This window comes from Nannobrachium achirus (assembly GCF_963921795.1).
Source record: "Nannobrachium achirus genome assembly, chromosome: 18".
NCBI lineage: Eukaryota > Metazoa > Chordata > Actinopteri > Myctophiformes > Myctophidae > Nannobrachium > Nannobrachium achirus.
Window position 1 is genome coordinate 18,963,989 of NC_137825.1, and position 20,556 is coordinate 18,984,544.

Consider the following 20,556-nt stretch of genomic DNA (forward strand, 5'->3'; position numbering starts at 1 on the left):
AATTTTAATCCAATTTGTCCGCCATTTTCTCCCTATGCTTTTAACCGCGCGACCCTATCGGTTGTTAGGTGTATTGCACTCTGATACGCTATGAGGAAATGGCCCCCGTTCGGATTAAAATTCAAAGCGCAAGAGAACACACATAAGCATACCATACTAGCTCCTTTCAGAACTTCTCCATCCGCCATGCTAGATGTAGATGCTGTGTTGTTGACACCATCCTCCTCCGTGTTCTGCTCAGAAGTAGATGCTGTGTTGTTGTCAGAAACCTCCATGTCCTGTTCAGAGGAAGACGCCATGTCGTTGGCAGAAAACCCTCCGTGTTCTCGTCAGCTGGTGGAATGTTGTCACAACAAGTTCCGTGTATTTAGTAGCTGGTTTTAATATTGAAACTGTCTGCACGGTATGTTTGTAGCTTCATTAGGAGAAAAAAAAACAATGTTTTTCAACAAGACGTTTATCCGCGCCAAGAGAAACTGATAAAGCCAGCAGCCGCCAACTTTCCGGGGGTCCACCGTCCTGTTTGACAAGGCGTCGCTTCAATATGACGTTGCGTAAAAAACCTAAACAAAACCCAACCGTCAACTAAAACAACCCAACCGTCAACTTCTATGTCTAGTCGGGCAAAAAAAGCGCTGGGAGGAGGCGAGCTGGAGCCCAAACGTTGACATGCATTATTTTATCAACCAAGCACCTTGTCAAATAAAAGGCTCGCCTCAGATAAATAAAAGAAGACTAGTCAAAACAAGAATGCTTTCAATTAGTATTTCTGTCTTATTTTATCCACAAGATGGCGCCATTGCTACGTAAAACGGAGCACCCATAGAGTTATAATAAGAAGGTAGCCTTACATTAAGACGCACCGGTAGTTGCTTCTGCTTTGCTGACGTCTATGGCTACCGGAGCGTCTTACCGTCTTTGAATACACTACCACTGCAGGCTCCACTAAATCTCATCTAGTTGCTCGACACATGCACTAATGAAAAATATAAGACTACGCCAGAGTTCTCATATCGCTTACCGACTCTGGCGGAAACTGTTCACAATGTAATAGTCCGTTGTTTTCAATAAAAATGCTTTTTACCAAGTCTATGTCCGAGTGCCTTTTCTCTCCGCTCTGTTTTTCATCATGGCTTCCTGCATTTCTTCTTTGAAAACAATGCTGTTGCAGCTGCGCAACAGCGCCCCTTTGGTGGCCGGGAGGTACTATTGCTCAATTCAAATGAGCAATAGTACCTCCCGGCCATCAAACTGGCGCTGTTGCGCATGCGCAAAAGAAGAAATGCAGGAAAAACAGAGCGGCACTCGGACATAGACTTGGTAAAAAGCATTTTTATTGAAAACAACGGACTATTACATTGTGAACAGTTTCCGCCAGAGTCGGTAAGCGATATGAGAACTCTGGCGTAGTCTTATATTTTTCATTAGTGCATGTGTCGAGCAACTAGATGAGATTTAGTGGAGCCTGCAGTGGTAGTGTATTCAAAGACGGTAAGACGCTCCGGTAGCCATAGACGTCAGCAAAGCAGAAGCAACTACCGGTGCGACTAAGGCCCTGTCCAGACGACAACGTATTTTTAATCCCCGGGGAGGTAAAGCCACGAACGCCCATGGGTGTCCACATGCAGACGCATGCAAACGGAGGACTAGCCGAATAGTTTCCAAAACTCCGGCTGCAGTGCATTTTTGTTACCCGGGCGTATTTCTTTTGCCTTGTGGACACCGTAAACGGAGAAGTTCTTTGCTTGCTTACGTCACCTTGTGCTGCTCGCCTCCTCCTCCTTGCTATGAGAGAATCCCGTGGCGTGGTGGTCTCTGTAGAATGTCCATATTTATGAGCACATTCACGACATGGAGCCCTAATGAATGATTGTTTTAATGATATTTGTTACTCTTGTCAAGTGTCATCTTCATAGATGGTGGTCACTCACTGGTCAGCCACGAACTCACAGTTGCAAAAGATACCAGTTATGTTCTGAATGTCTCACATAGCTTTCCATCGGCTCAATAAGCCGGATCGATAAGGTGCTCATTATCAATAACGAGATACAGCCCTACTGCCCTAGTCTTGTTAACGCTGACGCGACGCGCCTGCCTCTTCTCTTTGTCAAAGTTTGGATATCAAATGCCAATATTAAATGATTTCAAGCATAATGGAGACATACGCACGCATGCAGGGATTATTCCAGCACAGTCACCAGTTGTCTGACGCTTTGAAGGTGAGAATATGTTGGTTATTCACGGCATGTGCTGCCTTTTAAATTATTTCCACGATCAGCACAAGCTCGCTCTCTCTCTCTCTCTCTCTCTCTCTCTCTCTCTCTCTCTCTCTGATTGATAGAGTTACATTCGTTTAATGCTGAGAGAGAGAGAGCGCACCACTCTCGACGATTCCTCTCCCGTGCTCTAGAAATAGTTAGCGAATTTATATTAAATGAAAGTTTAAATAGCAATTGTGCATGTTAAAGTGTGAAGATTGTGAAACTTGGACGATGCATAGCCCCTAGAGGGTCGGAGTGGAGAGATGCACCCCCTATAGATAGATAGCTGCTGCAATGATGGGAGCAGAGGGACGCGGCCACCGGCTTCGGTGACGCACAGACAGGGATTTATAGCGTTTTGATAATACCGTGTGGACACACATTTTTTTTTACACGGGCCCGTGTGGAGGCGTAGAGGTTTCCCCGGGGATTAAAAATCCGTTGTCGTCTGGACAGGGCCTAATAATGTAAGGCTAATAAGAAGGGAGCACCCATCTAACAGGACAACAGCTGAGGTCAAGCATAGCCTAATGATTTCATCACTTGTACAGAGTACAGACCATAGAGTTATAGGTACAGACGGTGTTTGTGGCTTTTACATGTTAGCATATTATCTGTCCGATAGAGAAACAATATATTACAATGACATAATTACAATTCAGGCATTTATAAATGGCTAAATTGTATTTGTAACTGTAAAGGCCCATTCCCTCTGGGCCAGATAACTGATTAAAAAAAAATCTTTCTCCAGATAAAAAAAAAAATCTTTCTCCATTCAAGTGGATGATAAGATACAGATTTAAAAAAAGATGTATCTGTCACAGATGTTGTGTGTGTGTGTATGTATGTATATATATATATATATATATATATATATATATATATATATATATATAAATATAGGGAGTGGTCAAGGCAAAGGTTGCTGGCTCTTACAGTAACCTTGGTTCTGGTAAGACAACGCATTAAACTACATCCCTATTGTAGGCTTTATTGTAGGATTTAAAGCCCTACAATTAGCCTATTATGCAAGTAAGTTTGTTCAAAAGTCAGTTATTTTTAAGCCTCAATAGAAAATACAAAAGAAGAATACATGTGGATTAGGGAAATGCAAATGCGCCAAGGCTGGACCATTTAAAAAAAAATATATGGTCCAAGGATGCCCAGGGGTCCTTGTGGGGGCCTCAAGTTGTCCCCATGCAAGGTAAATTACTTGATATAACATTACAATTTTACTACTTTATTCTTTTCACACTAGGCCTATATATAGGCTATTTGAAAGTAACATGATTGTAGCCTCTTTCAAAAACGTCCATATTTGATTTTATTATCGGAGATCCTCTTTTGAACATTTGCACCTTTGTCCCACGCACACTTCTTCCTTGACATGAAAAGGTTTGAGAACCACTGGTTTTGTTGCTCAGGAAAGGACAGGACAGGAGAGTGGTACGTTCCCTTAGCAATTGGCTTTTTTGGAAAACACAATATATATTGTATTATATTCATCTCTACGAATATACAAAACCAAAACATTTTTATATTTGGTTCAGCATTGTAGCATAACAACAAAATAATAATTAAGATAAGTCAAGTGAGAAATACTACAAATACTGTAGTCCTATGTACATTAATCCTCATGTTGAGCTGCTTGAAGGTGCTTAGGTCCTACTTCTAAATAGTATGAAGTATATACATAGTTTACATACCTATGTTTACATTATTTATTTTAATAATAAGCAGGTGATAAGCACAGTTGTTCCCCCAGCACTTTAAAGGTTACCAGCAGAATTAAGCAAAATTATGCATTCACCAGCCATCGGCAGGTTAGCATTTCCCCTGGTTAGAATTCACCAGCGTTAGTTTTACTGAGGTTTAGGTTTAGGTGGTAAGTGGGGAACATAGAACCTGGGGAACATAGGTACGGTCCCTTGCCCCAGATATCAGGGCAATATGCGCATTCGACTATGATGAGATAACGTGTGTGCAAGTGTTACGTTTGACTTTCCAAAAGCGTGGTGTTGAAGGAAAGGTGGGGGACACAAAATGTGTAAAAGTGATGAATGGGCAGAGAGGGACGACCTAGCCACCTATAGCAGTTGTTTCCGAACTTTTTTAGCTTGTGCCTCGTGGCCCAAAACAGAAATAAAGCGTTTGCCCGGGACCCAAACTAGTGAAAACTTGTACATCAGCTATTTTCACTACTTCTTAAACATTTGTTTTCTAATTTATGGAATTTCTTTGATTTTTATTTGATGTATTAATTAAGTTACATGGAAAAATCATTGCATCCTTTTTTAATCATGGAAATCTTAGGTTTTTGGGAATGTTTTTTGAAAATGCTTTGAAATAATATTAAAAAAAAATCACACTTGTGTGAACTGAGCAGTGGAGGCTGCGTTTGTGTGTGTGTGCGTGCATGTGTGCGTGTGTGTGTGTGAATGTGAGTCTGAACAACAGCGTCCCTCCCTTAACATGTGTGGTCAGAAAAGGTACTGCAGGCTACATACAGACATGGACACATACATACCCACACACACATACATACATATGATACCCACACACACGGCCACGTATAGGAGCGTTGTGACCACCGCTCAAAAACAAATGTAGGAAACCAAAAATTAAAGGACCCATAAAAATATGTCTGCGACCACAAATGGTCCAGACCCGCTGTTTGGGAAACAGTGAGCTACATGTATATTGCTTGTGGGGCTAAAACACGGTATGAGTCAAATGTACTCCATCACTTACTTTTTGTTGTCTTTTAATAGAAAGCAAATTGAGCTTACATTGTATTAAACTAGAAGTTTGCGGCCCGAATATAAAGATTGGGCTGTACAAATAAACTTCACAATAGACTTTACATAAGAACTACCGTAGCACACTGAACTCTGAAATTGTCTTCTGAACTTGTCTTCTGGTCTTGTCCTTGTGTGTTGATGGCAGGGATGTTGTGAGGCCACTGCCATTCCGTGGTCCTTCTCCTTGCGTGATGAGAAACCAATTCTCCTCACTTCCAAGTACTCCTGCATCATTCCACACTCCTCCATCGTTTCATTGGTGTAGTGGTCCCTCACTCGTCCCAAGGACTCTACAAAATACAGAATTACAGTTCGCTGTGGCAGAAAAAGTAGTCAAATGTTTTACTTACCTGTAAGTAAAATGATCAATACTGCTATACAGAAATACTCCATACAGAAAGTCTGGAATCCTATGGGAATTCATAATGGAGAAAAAACGTGACCCAGGTAGGAGGTGTAACCTCCTACCTGGGAGGTTACACCAGACTTCGGTGCTCTATTGTTAAATGATAGGCTGCACTGTTGCTTACATCACAATGTACTATATGGTCAGCCTTATGCAGCTTGCCATGTTTCTACCCTGCTATAGTTGACCAAAGTCAGCCTAGGGTTTCTTCCCCATAATCACAAAATGTAATTTAATAATAATTAGTTTTCACGATCCAGGGAGCATGAATTGGCTACCCAGGTTTCGTGGCGGTATGAGTCAGAAACAGTCCATAAATCATGTACTTTGTCCTCTATGTATAACCATAATACTGAATAATAATGTGACAACATTGACATTATCAAATAATAATAAGACATACTTAGGTCTATGCTTTACATTTTTTATTTTAATGCACTTTTAATGTAAGTTTTTTTAAGAAACACATTGAACTGCACTTAATGTATGAAACGTTCTACATTATTATATGGCTATTGGCTACTCTTCCCAACCGTAAATGCAATGTGAACTGTGGCACTCACTAATATTCCATCTATCACTGTTGGTCCATCCATGTCCTGAGCCAGTTTCCTCATCGTGTTCCCCATCTTCTTGGGGGTTTTGATTTTCTGCTGGTAAGTGAACTTCTCAAAGCCCTCATGTGCTCTCCCAGGAATGTACCTGAAGCAGTGGTGGAAAAGGTAAAACACATATTTTACTCAAGTAAAAGTATCAATACTGCAATATAGAAATACTCTGTTGCAAGTAAAAGTCCGGAATTCAAAATGTACTTGGATAAAAGTACGAAAGTGTTGACATCAAATGCAGTGAAAATTGGAAGTACTCAAGTAAAGTACAAACACCTCAAAATAGTACAGTACTTAAGTAAATGTATGAAGTTACTTTACACCACTTTACCTGAAGAGATGGTCCTTCTTGTACTCGGCCACAAACTCTGCGATTTCGGCTTGTCTTCTTATCTTGAGGACGTGTGTCGACGGCAGGGATGATAACAGGCTGCCGCTGTTGCCTCCTAGCGTGATGAGAAGCCGATCCGCCTCGGTTCCCAGTGCTCCTGCCATCATACCAGCAAGCTCCAGATTTTCATTGGTGTAGTGGTCGCTCACACGTCCCATGGACTCTACAAAACAGAATGACAGGTCAGTGTGTCATATCAGGCTTAGGCCCGTCACAATTATTACATAAAATGTAAGATTCTTCTTGCAAAATTGTCATATATATATATATAGTCATATTTTATCATCGATGAGTTCACTATATATAGACGTCTATATCTGACTCCCTATATAGGGAGTAGCATATGAGTGACTGAAATCGGACAGAACCAATGTCTTAGTAAGCAAGGGCTTCTGTCATAATGCTATCAAGATGAAGACTATGTTAAATTCCATAACAGAAATTTGTAAGCAATGTAAGTTCGGTAATATACCTTTGAATTCGAAATTCATGAATTCATTGACTAAATCCAAGCTGATGTTGCATCCAGGTTTTCCTTCAAGGTTTGCCACACGGTTCCACTTCAGGTCTTGTCTAATGTGATATGGGTAGAATCCTTCAATCCCTATTTATACAAGATGCACGTGATTAATGTCATTGTTATTACAGTGTACAGAATGCCCATTGAGCAACACATTACATTTTCTAAGTCCTACCAGTGAGAAATCGATGGCAAGTGTTGAAATCCTTGAAGTGTTTTCTAGCCCAGAACAGAACCATGTCCATTTTCCAGAAGTCTGTCATGGCTTCTCCATCACCCTCTCTGACGGCATCTCGTCTTGCCAGGTTATAAAGGCCCTCCCACACAAGAGCCTTGGTGTAGTTGAGCACATGGTCATCTGCATCGGACGCAATGAAGCACATCTCTGAGCAGTACCAATCGGCTGTAATAAGGAAAGAAACAGTATCAAGGATTTTGTATAGCACATTACTTTTCAAATGTACTTGATGGAATGGAGTATAACGTTGCTGTTGAGCAGAAACCTTGTATATCCATATTTCAATCTTTTTATTTAGTTTAAAGCAAAACTAAAAAAGATGATATACACAACATGGGCAATTTTGGGCATGTAGACCTTCTATTGCCACTGTTTGAGAATGTATTTCCATGGTTTCTGCCCAATAGTGACGATATTTGTTAAATTCAACTGGTTAGCAGTTTTATAGTGAAGTCAATTAACCACAAGTCAAACTCAAGTCTCCAGAACTCAAGTCCAAGTCCCTCAACCACCAGTCCAAGCTTATGCTGTATTATAGCAGGGTTCCCCAATAGGCGGCCCGCGGGGGGCTAATATCAGGCCCCCACCAACCCCAGTAATAATGGTGGTATACGAGCAGCAACAACACTAGTATATCATCATTGTCGGGTGGAAAACCTGTATCTCAAAATGTGTACGTTCTTTCGCAAAGTAAAGCTCTGCTTCATCAAACAAGGCCGTCGCACAAAAGTAGTGAAAACAGCAGATCTACAAGCAACCGCGAGGCGTTGTGTGCTTGTAGATCAGCTGTTTTCACTAGTTTAATAAATGCAAAACGAATGGATTTGGACATAGACGATTTTCACCCGACAAAGACGATATCTGAACCGTCACTGAAGTACCGGGAACGCCACCGTCGCCCCCTGCAATGTGGTGGCCCTCGGCTTGGTACCCTAGACATAATTCGGCCCTTGGGGAAAACTAATTGGGGAACCCTGCTGTATAGTGTGATACACCATGTGACTCATTTTAAAAACACAATAGCTTAATATTTACATACATTTACTTTTTAAATCATGAAAGTCAAAGCTAAGCTTCAGGTCTGAAGTCATAGTTGGTTGAGTCAAAGTCAATTACAAGTCACAGATTATTCTAGTCTAGGAGTCTAGGCGAACAACACTACAGGACATTTCTTACACTCTTCAGAGTCAACATTTCCTTGTTCTGACGGACTCAGGCAGTCCTTGTGGTACCACTCATGTCTTCTGCACTGGTCCATGAGTGCACACTGCACCATCTCTCCCTCTCGTTGCTCTTTACAGTAACAGTATATGTAGGTGCCATCTCCTTCACAAGCTGGGCTGCAGTAACAATCCTGAGTGATGGTCGGATCGGTTGTTGTGTCCATCGGCGCACAACTTTCATGGAACCACACACCTTTACACAGGTTGCTGCAGCACTGAACTAATGGGTGACCTGGTTTTTCTAAAATGAAATAGACACAGTTTAGTGTATATCAAAATGAAATCTATCAGACATACAGTATAAGAAGGCAAGTTTTTTAGTATAGTATTTTACATTCACAAAGGCAATACAAGGTATGCATGATATACAGAAGGAAAACAATACAAATAATCTAGTTCCACAGAATGACAAGTGAACATTTTTTTTTTCATCCTGGAGGCTTCATTGTTGATATGTCCAGAATCAGTTGTACATTCCAGACCAAGTATCAAGCAGAATCCTGAGTGGAACTAATGGAACTAACTAACTAAGTTATCACTACTAGTATACTGTAGGTCTGTAGCATCTAAGATCAGACTTCTTTCTTTTGTATAACTTAAAGCATGGTCTTATTTTTGCCTACCCTCTCCACAGAAACAGGAGTCCTTCCTCTTTACTTCAGAGAGACTTGCAGCAGCAGCAGCAGTATCGATGTCTTCTTGTGGTGGTGGCATCCACACCAAGTCCACCAGTCTGTGTGAGAGTCCACTAAGCCACTCCATTTGGGCCTCAGCATCAGTGGGGAAGTCTGAAGGCTGCTGATCAACAGTGTCAAGGTTGCACTCGGTAGCCGCGTATAACGTGATGTAGGCGGAAGTGACAAACTTTGTAGGACACAAAAAAATAAGACTTGGTTTAGGTGATGTGTATTGCAGAACATGCATTTAAACATATGTATTTGAGGAAAGTTAAAGTAATGCAAAGCAATTTCTTTTCTCCAATATTACCGTGATGAAATCCACATCCCAAACACGTTGGATTGCTTCCCTGCACTTTCCGTCAATACAGTGGCCTCTCACAGAAAACACCGATTTCAGCTGGGACAGAGATCCTCGAGCTTCTAGGCTCTTCTCACTGAACAGCATTTTCACCATGTCCTGGGGATCAAGAGATGATGATGAATATAAAATGCCAAAACTGGACAACTTGGGTGTACCCAGTTATTTTATTTTTAGACTATTCTTTTCTCCTGCAAATTAATCCGTTATGACTGTACAGTGTGGACAATGATCATCCCCTTCTGTGTCGTCACTGCCTTTAACCTTCTGGCTCACCTGCCAGAGAAGAGACCCCACCGGGACACCGTCGCACCTCTGACATGAGCAGCCCAAAGCAACCACTAGCACGGCGACAAACATCACCCTCCCCGCCCCCACCCATGAACATGGCACATTTTGTATTTGCATATATGTGACATTATGATTGGGAAACCAGTCAGATTGAAAAAAAAAGAGTGCTTGTTTTCTTCAAGTCCAAAAAAATAAATGACGTCTCAGAGGTACCGAGACTAGGAGGGGAAATGATTTACGATTCGGTCCCTATTCGGGACATAACTCGAGTCGGCTGAAGGTGACTTCGCATCGCTCGGCAAGGTGACTCGCTTGCCTGATCTCACTCGGTGGTGCCTCTATTGGCTCAAGTGAAGTCACCTTACGGCATAAGGCATGCCTCCGTCAGTGAAAACGAAAGCATTTCTTTTCCCAGCCGACTGTGACATTGGCCAAGTGGGATGCTTGCACTGTGGCGGATTCGAACCCATAGACCTATATGGTCAGTGGTGCACAGGTACTTTAACCCTGCACCGCCTAAGAGCCCTCATAATTATTATTATTACGTTCATTCCTACATTTATACAACACTTAGTTTGTCACCTGGTAACCCATGGATTCCTTGTGAAATTCTGGTGGCGCGTCCACTAGTCCTTCAAATCTCTGTTCAGCTGCAGATTCACAGGGCTCCTCCTCTGCCGTGTCAACGTTTAGGCCATCTGAACAGCACAATACTTTCTGGGGTTTCTCCGACACTATTGGAACATACGCATTAAGGCCGTTCATTATCTCAGTATCTCCTTCTGTTGTGCTCGAGTCCACAGGGATTGCACCAAGATTGACCTGTAGAGAAAATAAGAAAACCTCCCATTAGATTCGTTTTTTTGGGAATTTCAATATCTTTAGCCTCACTACTCTATAGAAGGCCCAGTCTGTCAGCTGATGGGTTGCATCAGTCCATCCACATGTTCCTGGGGTTCAGTTTCCCCACTTACATTTGGGTTAGAATAGAACAATTAGGAGCAGTGAGCTGCCATTGGCTTCTACAGCGTTCTGGGAGCAATTAGAGGTTATAGAGTTGGGTTGTAAACGGTGAGCTTAGAACCCAAAAGGAATGATACCAGTCCAACAATTTGGTCCCACAGAACATACAGCATAAAGGAATACAAGTTGGAATGAATAATTAGTAATGAGTGATTGTACATTTGTACGTGCTGACTTACAACAGTGCTCTTCCCGTTCATCTGCTTGGAGTATAAATGGGGAATGTGCCTTACAACCTTGCTTCTCAATCCTTCCAGGGCTGTGAGGTTGTCAACAATTATGCGCATCACAATTGTCTTCATGCGCTGCCGCAGTGCCTCATATGTCTTAAACATAAAGAAAGATATTATCATAATTTTAGCTTGTTGACAGCGGGCTGGTGGTCGTGTATGTTTTCTTTAAATCATGTGTACCTGTTTGGATGGGAGGATGCTGTCTGGTGACACCTCAACTGCCTTTTTCGGAGGCCCCTGTAGGTGCTTGACAGAAACGCGGTTTCTATGGGCAAAGCGAAATGCCCAAATCATGGTTTTTTTTCCTCCTTGACGTTCATTCTTGGCATTAGAGATAATCTGTTATGGGAAGATATTATGGGAAGATATGAGGTTTGATTGCTGAGGAAAAATGCTTTCAACAAAATGGTAATAAATCAGTAGCATGTAAAAGTTAAAGTACTACCTGGACTCGGTCCCAATTGAGAGAGTAGGTTAGAACTTGACCAGCTGTCTTTCCCTTCCCTGGTATCGTTGGTATCTTTATTTTATTCTAAACATAATGGGGGTGAATGAACAGGTGTTACATACAAACACAGACACACACGAGAGTTAGTTGCGACCATATGTTGCAGTTTAGTATGTGAACAGTCACCGCTTGACCGCATCTCTGTCACGCCTGACACAGTGGTTCCCTTGACACATCACTGTGACATCACAGTGATGTCAGATACTCAGAGCAGGGCTCTCCATAGTGTCAGACGAATGGAAGGGCTTCTTGTAACATATAAAGAACCTAATTAGTGTGGTTGCCCTAACGGTGCAAACATAACAGACTAGAGGCCTACTTTACTGACTTTCTTTCTTTCCGGATAAACTCTATTTTTCCGCGCTACTCGTCCCACAGTTTTGATGGCACACATGGGCCATACTGTCTGTTAAATCGACCGGCTTCATCTGGACATGTATGGGCATAAAAGGGATTGTATGTTAATTGTGATATCATGGGACCACTTTAACAAAATCCCTTTCATGCCCATATATGTTGAACCCTGATGTCATCAATATTAAGCCCATATCTAACAGGACTTCATATGGGAATGCACAGATGTGATAGATGTCATAGGACTTTCACATAACAAATAACTGCGTAAGCATGTTTGGGGTCTCACAGCTTATCTCCATAGTCCATATACAAAACATGGATCTCCATATATGGATACAAGGAGTCTCCATATATGGGTAACTGGTCCGATATACATCACTGGCCAGACGGCCAAGACATGGTGTGACTTTGCCCTAAAGGGTCGCTTGTCCGCCTGAGGTGTCTTACTAGTTTTACAAAGTAGTATATAATATAGTTTTACTTTTTTTTTTTTTTTTACAATATGTATACATTTGTATATAGTATTATGGTCATATTGCTCCCCCATTTATTTACTCACCTCAACCTGTCCTTTCCACAGCTTAACCTCTTTATCGTGGTCATCTTCGAGTCTGGCTACGACTTCCCTTGCATTCCTTCTGATGTGGGAGACACCGATGCCATTCATGATCTTGAACGCCTTTTCAGAACAACCTTCCCTCCACATCTCAGCAGTAATAACAGACTGGACAAATGAATGTCTTTTTGGGCAGCCGGTGAATAGAGCGATAGACATGGCCATTCCAATCCTCTTATCCACCAGCCGTTGAGCTTCCTCTTCTGTCATCGCCCTACACTCCAACATTAAAATACATAGTTAGCTCCATGTTCCTTTTATAAAGTACAAACTGGTGATTATTAAAAAGACATCAATGTCAAAAGTTCTATTAAACAGTACTGATCTAACTAGAAAAGAAATGTTACTGTGGAAGTGAAATGCCATTTTTCTTTTTACATAATACATTTTTCAAATTCCATTCCTTTTGGTTACGAATTGGTTTTACAAAAAAGAAATCCACAAAAAATCATATCCTTCCCTTCAGGTAATATTATGGCTGGCAGTTACGAGCATTCTCTCGAGAAAGAGTCGTGATAGCTTACGCTTCTGAGCTCCTCTTCAAAAGAAGAGGGACAACCCGAGTGGATGTTCCCTTTTCTTTGACGGTGGCTAGCCAGATTGGGTTACGAGTAGGTATGTATTCAGAGTGCATTCATAGGGAGATACAATACTGGCACTCGGGCAATCACAAAGCAACGTTGAACTGACAGTGAGAAACAATACAGGTATTTGTCCCAAGTTGACTGCAAAAGATTGTATTAAAGAAATACATTTGTATCAAAAAGCTTTATACCCGGTTTACACAACATATATATAATGACGCAACGTGACAAGCTCTGTTAACACAACGATCTAACCCTTTCAACTGTATTTCTTTTTTTAAAACTGTTTTTGATTATATTTTGACACTTGCTTCGGCAACATCTGAAATTTAATTGACTGTGATATAAAAATTAGAATTATCCAATCAATGTTCATAACTTGAAGTAGTTCACTCCAAGAACAGGGCAGCATGGTTATGCGTCATGGCTTGGCCTTGTATTCAGCTTTAAAAGTATAAAGATAACACTTTAACCTGAAAAAGACTGCAAGGTGGAAACGTTAAGTACCTGTATGTAATATAATTAATAAGTACATTTGGAATAAAGTTGGGAGGATCTTAAAAGCTCTTCCATCTTTTAAAATACACAAATCTATAAATCATCATATCATTAAGAGGGTTACACACACCTCCGTGCTTCTTCTTTAACATTTCCGATGGATGTTAACTGTCCTGCGAGTTTCTGGGGCAACGGGAACATCCCTCGTAGGCAACTAAGAGTAAGAGGTGCATTTTCCTCAACCCATGTATTTGCCTTCTTCCAACTAAATGAGGACAGATTTTCAGGTGTGAGTTGCTTCCTGAAAGGTCCCTCCTTCTCTCTGACCAACTTGATACACTGTAATATAACATATATGCACGCACACGCACACACACACACACACACACACACACACACACACACTTCAATCATTTGATACATGCAACACATTATAACATGTTACATAATTATTTCATGTATGTTAGACAACAAAAATCAAGAGTCATAAACAAGTGCATGTCCAGAGATTTTTCAAAACATTTGATTCATTCCAAACCTATTTGGGAGCGTGTCGCTGTTACTACATGTCATCTTTTCGACACCCGACTCTAACCCTCCCCCTAACCCTAACCTCCGTGGAGTGAGTCGCTAACCCTCCGGTCGAAATGATGGTCGTTCGAAAGAGCGCGATTTCCCCACCTATTTCCAGGCCTGGAACAGTTTCTCTAATTTGAATTATCTAAACAAAGTGGAAATAGCAGATCTACAAGCTCAGAATGCATTGTGGGCTTGTAAATGGGCTATTCACAGTATTATGTTTTTGTCATATAAAGTTACTAAATATGAATAAAAAAGAAGGAAGAAAAAACAATCGCTGAATGACAATTAATCGTCAACTATGATGTCATGATTGTGACAAACCCTACCTCTTGACGTATGTATCGTTCGCACACTTTGCTGAATGCGACTTTAGCAGTTGGGTGTTCCATCAGAACTCTCAATGCACGAAAATATTCATTGTTTCTTAAGTAGTAAATCGATCGTTGGACCCTCGTCCTCCTCTTGGGCACTGAAGATGGACCATCTGATGTGGGCTCTGGACAGACAAGTAGAAGTATCAATACTACAGTGTAGAAATACTCTTTTACAAGTAACGTCAAGCATTCTAAATTCACTTGACTATAAGTAAAAAATTATTGGTATAGAAATGTATTACACACTACGCGCGCACGCACAAGCACACACACACACACACACACACACACACACACACACACACACACACACACACACACACACACACACACACACACACACACACACACACACACAAAATTGCTAATAATAATAATAACCTGAGTTCAAGGTTGTTGAGATCTGATCCATCGTAATCCTCCTAGCCCTTTTTTTGCAAGGCATAGGGTTTTCTGTCATAGAAAAACCGGTCCAGGTGCGAAATGTTGAACCTTTGCGTATTTTTCTTGTTTTTGAATTTACCCATTTGATGCACGGATCATAACATATAAACGCCTCCATAAACCCCTCCGGTGAAAGATGTGGCAACAGCACTTGCGCAGTCTCCAAATCAACCTTCTTAGATAGTTTTAATCTTTTATAGCCTTTTGGGCCTTTTATCAGTTCTTTTTTGCAGAGACAGCATTTAGAAATCTTAGAATCTGACCCCTCCGCGCTCTGTTCGGACGTAGATGTCATGGCGCCGTTGTTGGCAGATTCTTTCATGTTCCAATTGGTAGGTAGCACAGTAGGCAGCCTGGGAACATCAACATGTTCTGGAGAACCCTTTGTGTTTGGAATCTTAGAACCAGACCCCTCCGCACTCTGTTCGGACGTAGATGACATGGCGCCGTTGTTGGCTGATTTTTTCATGTTCCAATTGGTAGGTAACACAGTAGGCAGCCTGGGAACGTCAACATGTTCTGGAGAACCCTTTGTGTTTGGAGTCTTAGAACCAGACCCCTCCGAGCTCTGTTCGGACGTAGATGGCGTTGTGGTTGTGTAGTCGTGATCCATCCTCATTACTTTGCAAGGCAGAGGGTCTTCTTTCACAGGAAAACCGGTCAAGGTGCGCCTCTTTTTGTTATCTACTCTTCTTGTTTTTGAATTTATCCATTTGGCGCACGGATCATAACATATTAACTCCTTCGGTGAAAGATGGGGCAACAGTACTCGCGCAGTCTCCAAATCAACCAGCGCAGATATACTTACTCTGCCATGACTTTTCTGGCCTTTTATCATTTCTTTTTTGCAGAGACTGCAGTTAACAATCTTAGAATCTGACCTCTCCGTGCTCGGTTCGGACGTAGATGACATGGCGCTGTTGTTGGCAGATTTTTTCATGTTCCTTTTGGCAGGCGGCACAGTAGGCAGCCTGGGAACATCAACATGTTCTAGAGAACCCTTCGTCTTTGGAATCTTAGATTCGGACCCCTCCACGCTCTGTTTGGACGTAGATGACATGGCGCTGTTGTTGGCAGATTTTTTCACCTTGGCAGTTTTCTTTAGGTTCAAATCGGTAGGTAGCACAGTAGGCAACCTGGGAGAATCCTTTGTGTTTGGTGTAAAAGTGGGTGGCGCCTTGACAGTCTCTAACACAATCGGTTTAGAAGTAGAGGGTGTCTGGACAAAAGCTCCCATGTTCTGCTTTGGTGGTTTATTGACAGAACCTGCCCTGTTCAGCATAGAAGCAGATGATCCGACGAAGGTAACCATGTTCATGTTCGGTCTACAGGGTATTAGAATGTTGTACGGTGTCGTTTTTGGAAAGACAACGTAGCGGACGGAACTCCCCGTATTCTGCGTAGATGTAGGTGCAAAGGGTATTAATGGAACACCGATAACACTTGCTGTAGGTGCAAGAGGCAGTGATGGAATCCCGGTAACACTTGCTATAGGTGCGAGAGGCAGTAATGTAACCCCACCACCCACAGTACCCTTCTTCTGATCTTGTTTAGATGGAGGTGGTGTACTGTCGGCAGAAGAACCCCTCCCGATCCATGTGCGCTTTTCGTTGTTGTTCAACAACTTTGTCTTCGACTTGACCATCTCGACACACTCCATGCATATGAAGTCCGACACCGGAAGATGAGGGAACAGTATTTTCGCAGTCTTCATGTCGATGAGCGTTGATATTCTCACTTTGTTCAGGACTTCGGCGTTGAGCCTCGCTTTGCAGTTGCTGCAGCGTTCCAGTTCAGAACCAGAGCCCAAGTCCAGGTTCTGCTCAGAAGTAGATGCTGTGCTTTTGGCACAATCCTCCTTCATGTTTTGATCCGAAGTAGATGGCTTGTTAACACAATCATCCACTCTCTTCTGTTCAGAAGTAGATGCTATGTTGCCACAACCCTCCTCTATGTTTTGGTCAGAAGTAGATGGCATGTTGTTGCCACCATCCTCCAAGTTCTGTTTAGAGAAGAGAAGATAAGACCTTTATTGATCCCACTGGGGAATTTCAGGCACCAAAGACAGCAGTTAAGAAAGTATGTGTGTATATACTGTATGTATATGGACCCAGCTGTTCCGTTTGTGCTATGTAGTCAGTGCACATCAGTTTTTGCTTAATTCCCCATATATTATACTGAAGTTCCTTACAAAGGACAGGCTTTCCGTAAAATTATTATGTTATTTGGTCTAATGCTGCTGAGAAACACATGAAGAAACTTCAAATTGCTCAGAATAGAGCAGCTCGATTGGTTCTAAATTGTTCTTTCCGTACCAATGTATGTGAGATGCATAAGCAATTATCATGGTTAACCGTAGAGGTGAAATTAAAATATAGCCTTTTGATGTTCATGCATAATGCTATGTGGAACAACACACCACACTTCTTTCATGAACAGATATTATTTTCAGGTTTCTGTCATGAACATTATACCCGTCAAGTGAGCTCAGGTCATCTGGTTGTGCCAAGTCACAACCAGAATAGTATGGTGAGAACTGTTCTTCACAGAGCTTTTTCAGCTTGGAATAATGCTCCCTATAGATTTAAGACATACCAGAAGCAGATTTTCTTTTAAAAGGTTACTCAAACATAAATTGACGAGTCCTTCATAGATGTTTGTGTTTTTCTCTACTTTTGTACCTTATTTTTATTTATGTATTTCGTGTAAACACTGTATTTGTGATTATTGGTTATTGTTCTCTGTTTTTTATGCAGAGAGATGTCACTGTTTTTGCTATTAACTCGATTTGTGTCTATTTTAGATAGCAACATTTTTACTATTGTCTGTTTTTACTGTATGAATTATTGTGTGGACCCCAGGAAGACTAGCGACCACTTGTGGAAGCTAATGGGGATCCTAATAAAGAAGAAGAAGAAGAAGAAGAAAATGATACATCATGTGTTGAGGACCTGGGTTTTACAACATGTGCACTGTAGTGCACATTTTTCAAAAGACAGGTATAAAGGCTAGTAGGCAATGGCATGGCAACACTTATGTCCGTACACAGACAAATGTGTCTGTGGCAAAGACTTGGTCTTGTCTGTGACAAGTTTTATATATATATATATATATATATATTTTTTTTTTTTTTTTTTACACACCAAAGTGTTCTTATTTTGGTCACAAGACCCAACCTAATGTCAAGTCTCAAGGTTTTCCTTAGATGAATATGTATAAGACAATTATTTAATACGCCATTATGACATATTAGGAGTCCAACCCATTTGCAAGACCCCTATAACTCTGAGTGTTCAAATGGAACCAAACGGAGCCCGATGACCCCGGGACATATCATTAGAAAGCTACAGTTGTAGGGAACATTGATTGATTGAATACTATTAGCAGTTTGCAAGAAGAATAAGAAAAACACCCAAGTAAGCCTATTGCTTGTTTCCCTTGGTGTCCAACAACTACACTATTCATCAAAGTCACATACAGTCAGTGTTGGGGAAAATAAGCTAAAACTGATGTACTACAGTGAACACAAAAATGCTGGGTCTCAAGAGGAACACTTTAGTCTTGGTTGGATGATCATCGTCGGTCATATTGATATGACCGTCTTGACTTGCACTTTCCACCCTTTTGGTCCGCAAATCTACTTAAACGTTCAGATTTCAAATATAAAGTGCTTTACCCCATGGCCACGGATGATATAATTATGCACGGCACCTCAGAAGTCGTAGATTCCATATTGTTCAATATAAAACAATTTTAATCCGACCGCCCGCCATTTCCTCAGTGCTTTTAACTGCGCAACCCTATCGGTTGTTAGGTGTATTGCACTCTGATACGCTATGTGATGAGGAAATTGCCAGCGTTCGGATCAAAATTCAAATTCAAAAGTAAAAGATGAGTGACAGACAGTGCAAGAGAACACACATAACATACGCATACCATACTAGCTCCTTTCGGAACCTCTCCCTCCGCCATGCTAGCTGCAGATGCTGTGTTGTTGACACCATCCTCCTCCGTGTTCTGCTCAGAAGTAGATGCTGTGTTGTTGTCAGAAACCTCCATGTCCTGTTCAGAGGAAGACGCCATGTCGTTGGCAGAACCCTCCGTGTTCTCTTCGGCAGGGGTGGAATGTTATCACAAGTTCCGTGTATTTAGTAGACTAGCAAGAAGACGTTCAGCAGCGCCGCCGCCAAGCAAAACTGTCAACTTTTTTCGGGGGTCCTGTTAGACCACGCGTCGCTTCCATATGACGTTATTACTTAGCCATAAATGTTAACTCCTGTAGAACACTTTTATTTTGAAGACGTATATCTCTACAAGAGTTAATAAGGCGAGAGGGGGAGGACGGTCGGTGAGGCCGTTTGGTTATGTAACTGCTTGAAATATGCACACATACAAAATATAAGGTGCTTCCCTTCTTGCTCCAAGTGTTCTCTATCTATTCGCAACCTCCTCTGGATGTGTCTGTCCATATTTTTCAATAAAGAATTGTTTTACTCCAGCTTGTCTCGGAATCTCACCGCATTTCCTCGTTTCCCCAAATGAGCGCTACTGCGCGAAGCTGGAGTAAAACACTTCTTTATATTGAAACATATGGACTGACACATCATGGGGAGGTTGCGAATCGATAGAGAACACTTGGACCAAGAGAGGAAGCGCCTTATATGTTGGATTTGTGCATGTTTCGAGCAATTACAGGACCAAACGGCATCACCCAACAGGCCTCCCCTCTCGCCGTTATAACTCTTGTGGAGACAAAAGTCTTCAAAATAAAAGTTCTCTACAGGAGTTATAATTTATGGCTATGACGTTATGAAAACAAAACAAAACAATCCAAGTTAACCGTTAACCGGAGGCAAGCTGGAGCCCAAAGAACGATGTTGAAATGCATTTATATCACATCACACAAGCACCTTGTCAAATAAAATGTTCAGGTGAATAAAAGAAGACTAATCGGTCAAAACCATAGGTCAAAACAAGAACGTATGTAAAACAAGAAAGTATTTCGAAGTCGTATTTTATCCACAAGATGGCGCCATTGCTATGTAAAACGGATCACCCATCTAACAGGACAACAGCTGAGGTCTGGAATGTCAAGCATAGTGAAATCCCTGATTTCATCACTTGTGGCTTTTACATGTTAGCCTATTATCTGTCCAATCGAGAAACAATATATTACAATGACATAATTACAATTCAGGCATTTGTAAATGGCTAAATTGTAACCTTGGTTCAGGTAAGACAACACATTAAACTACATCCCTATGGTAGGATTTAAAGCCCTACAGTTAGCATATATATGTAATTACGTTTGTTCAAGCCAGTTTTATTTTTGGGACATTTTAAAGGAAAAACAAAAGGAATGTGGAGAAGGGTTGACTCAAATGGTCCAGCCTGCCAAGAATCAAACCGTGGACTAACTCATTTGTGCTTTAAATAGGGTCCCAAGAATCAAACCGTGGACTAACTAATTTGTGCTTTAAATAGGGTCCCAGGAAACCCAGGGGTCCTTGTGGGGGCCTCAAGTTGTCTTCATGCAAGGACAATTACTTGATATAGCATT

At 41.5% G+C, this 20,556-nt stretch overlaps 1 protein-coding gene across 2 annotated transcripts; it reads right to left on the reverse strand.

Moving 5' to 3' along the window:
- Positions 1-5,141: 5,141 nt before the first annotated feature.
- Positions 5,142-16,179, reverse strand: LOC308303506 (uncharacterized protein). Of its 2 annotated transcripts, XM_080747889.1 has the most exons (16): positions 14,934-16,179; positions 14,505-14,674; positions 13,727-13,935; positions 12,458-12,728; positions 11,479-11,565; positions 11,214-11,372; positions 10,980-11,126; positions 10,360-10,599; positions 9,436-9,585; positions 9,072-9,312; positions 8,402-8,689; positions 7,163-7,390; positions 6,940-7,071; positions 6,408-6,630; positions 6,032-6,170; positions 5,142-5,352 (listed from the first exon to the last, which is right to left on the reverse strand). In XM_080747889.1, exons 1-16 carry the CDS (start codon positions 16,054-16,056, stop codon positions 5,335-5,337), a joined length of 3,825 nt encoding a protein of 1,274 aa, XP_080604015.1. In that variant the 5' UTR covers positions 16,057-16,179; the 3' UTR covers positions 5,142-5,334. The 2 variants fall into 2 exon arrangements, with proteins under 2 accessions (XP_080604015.1, XP_080604014.1); XM_080747888.1 differs by lacking the exon at positions 5,142-5,352 and having other exon boundaries at positions 5,928-6,170.
- Positions 16,180-20,556: the final 4,377 nt, after the last annotated feature.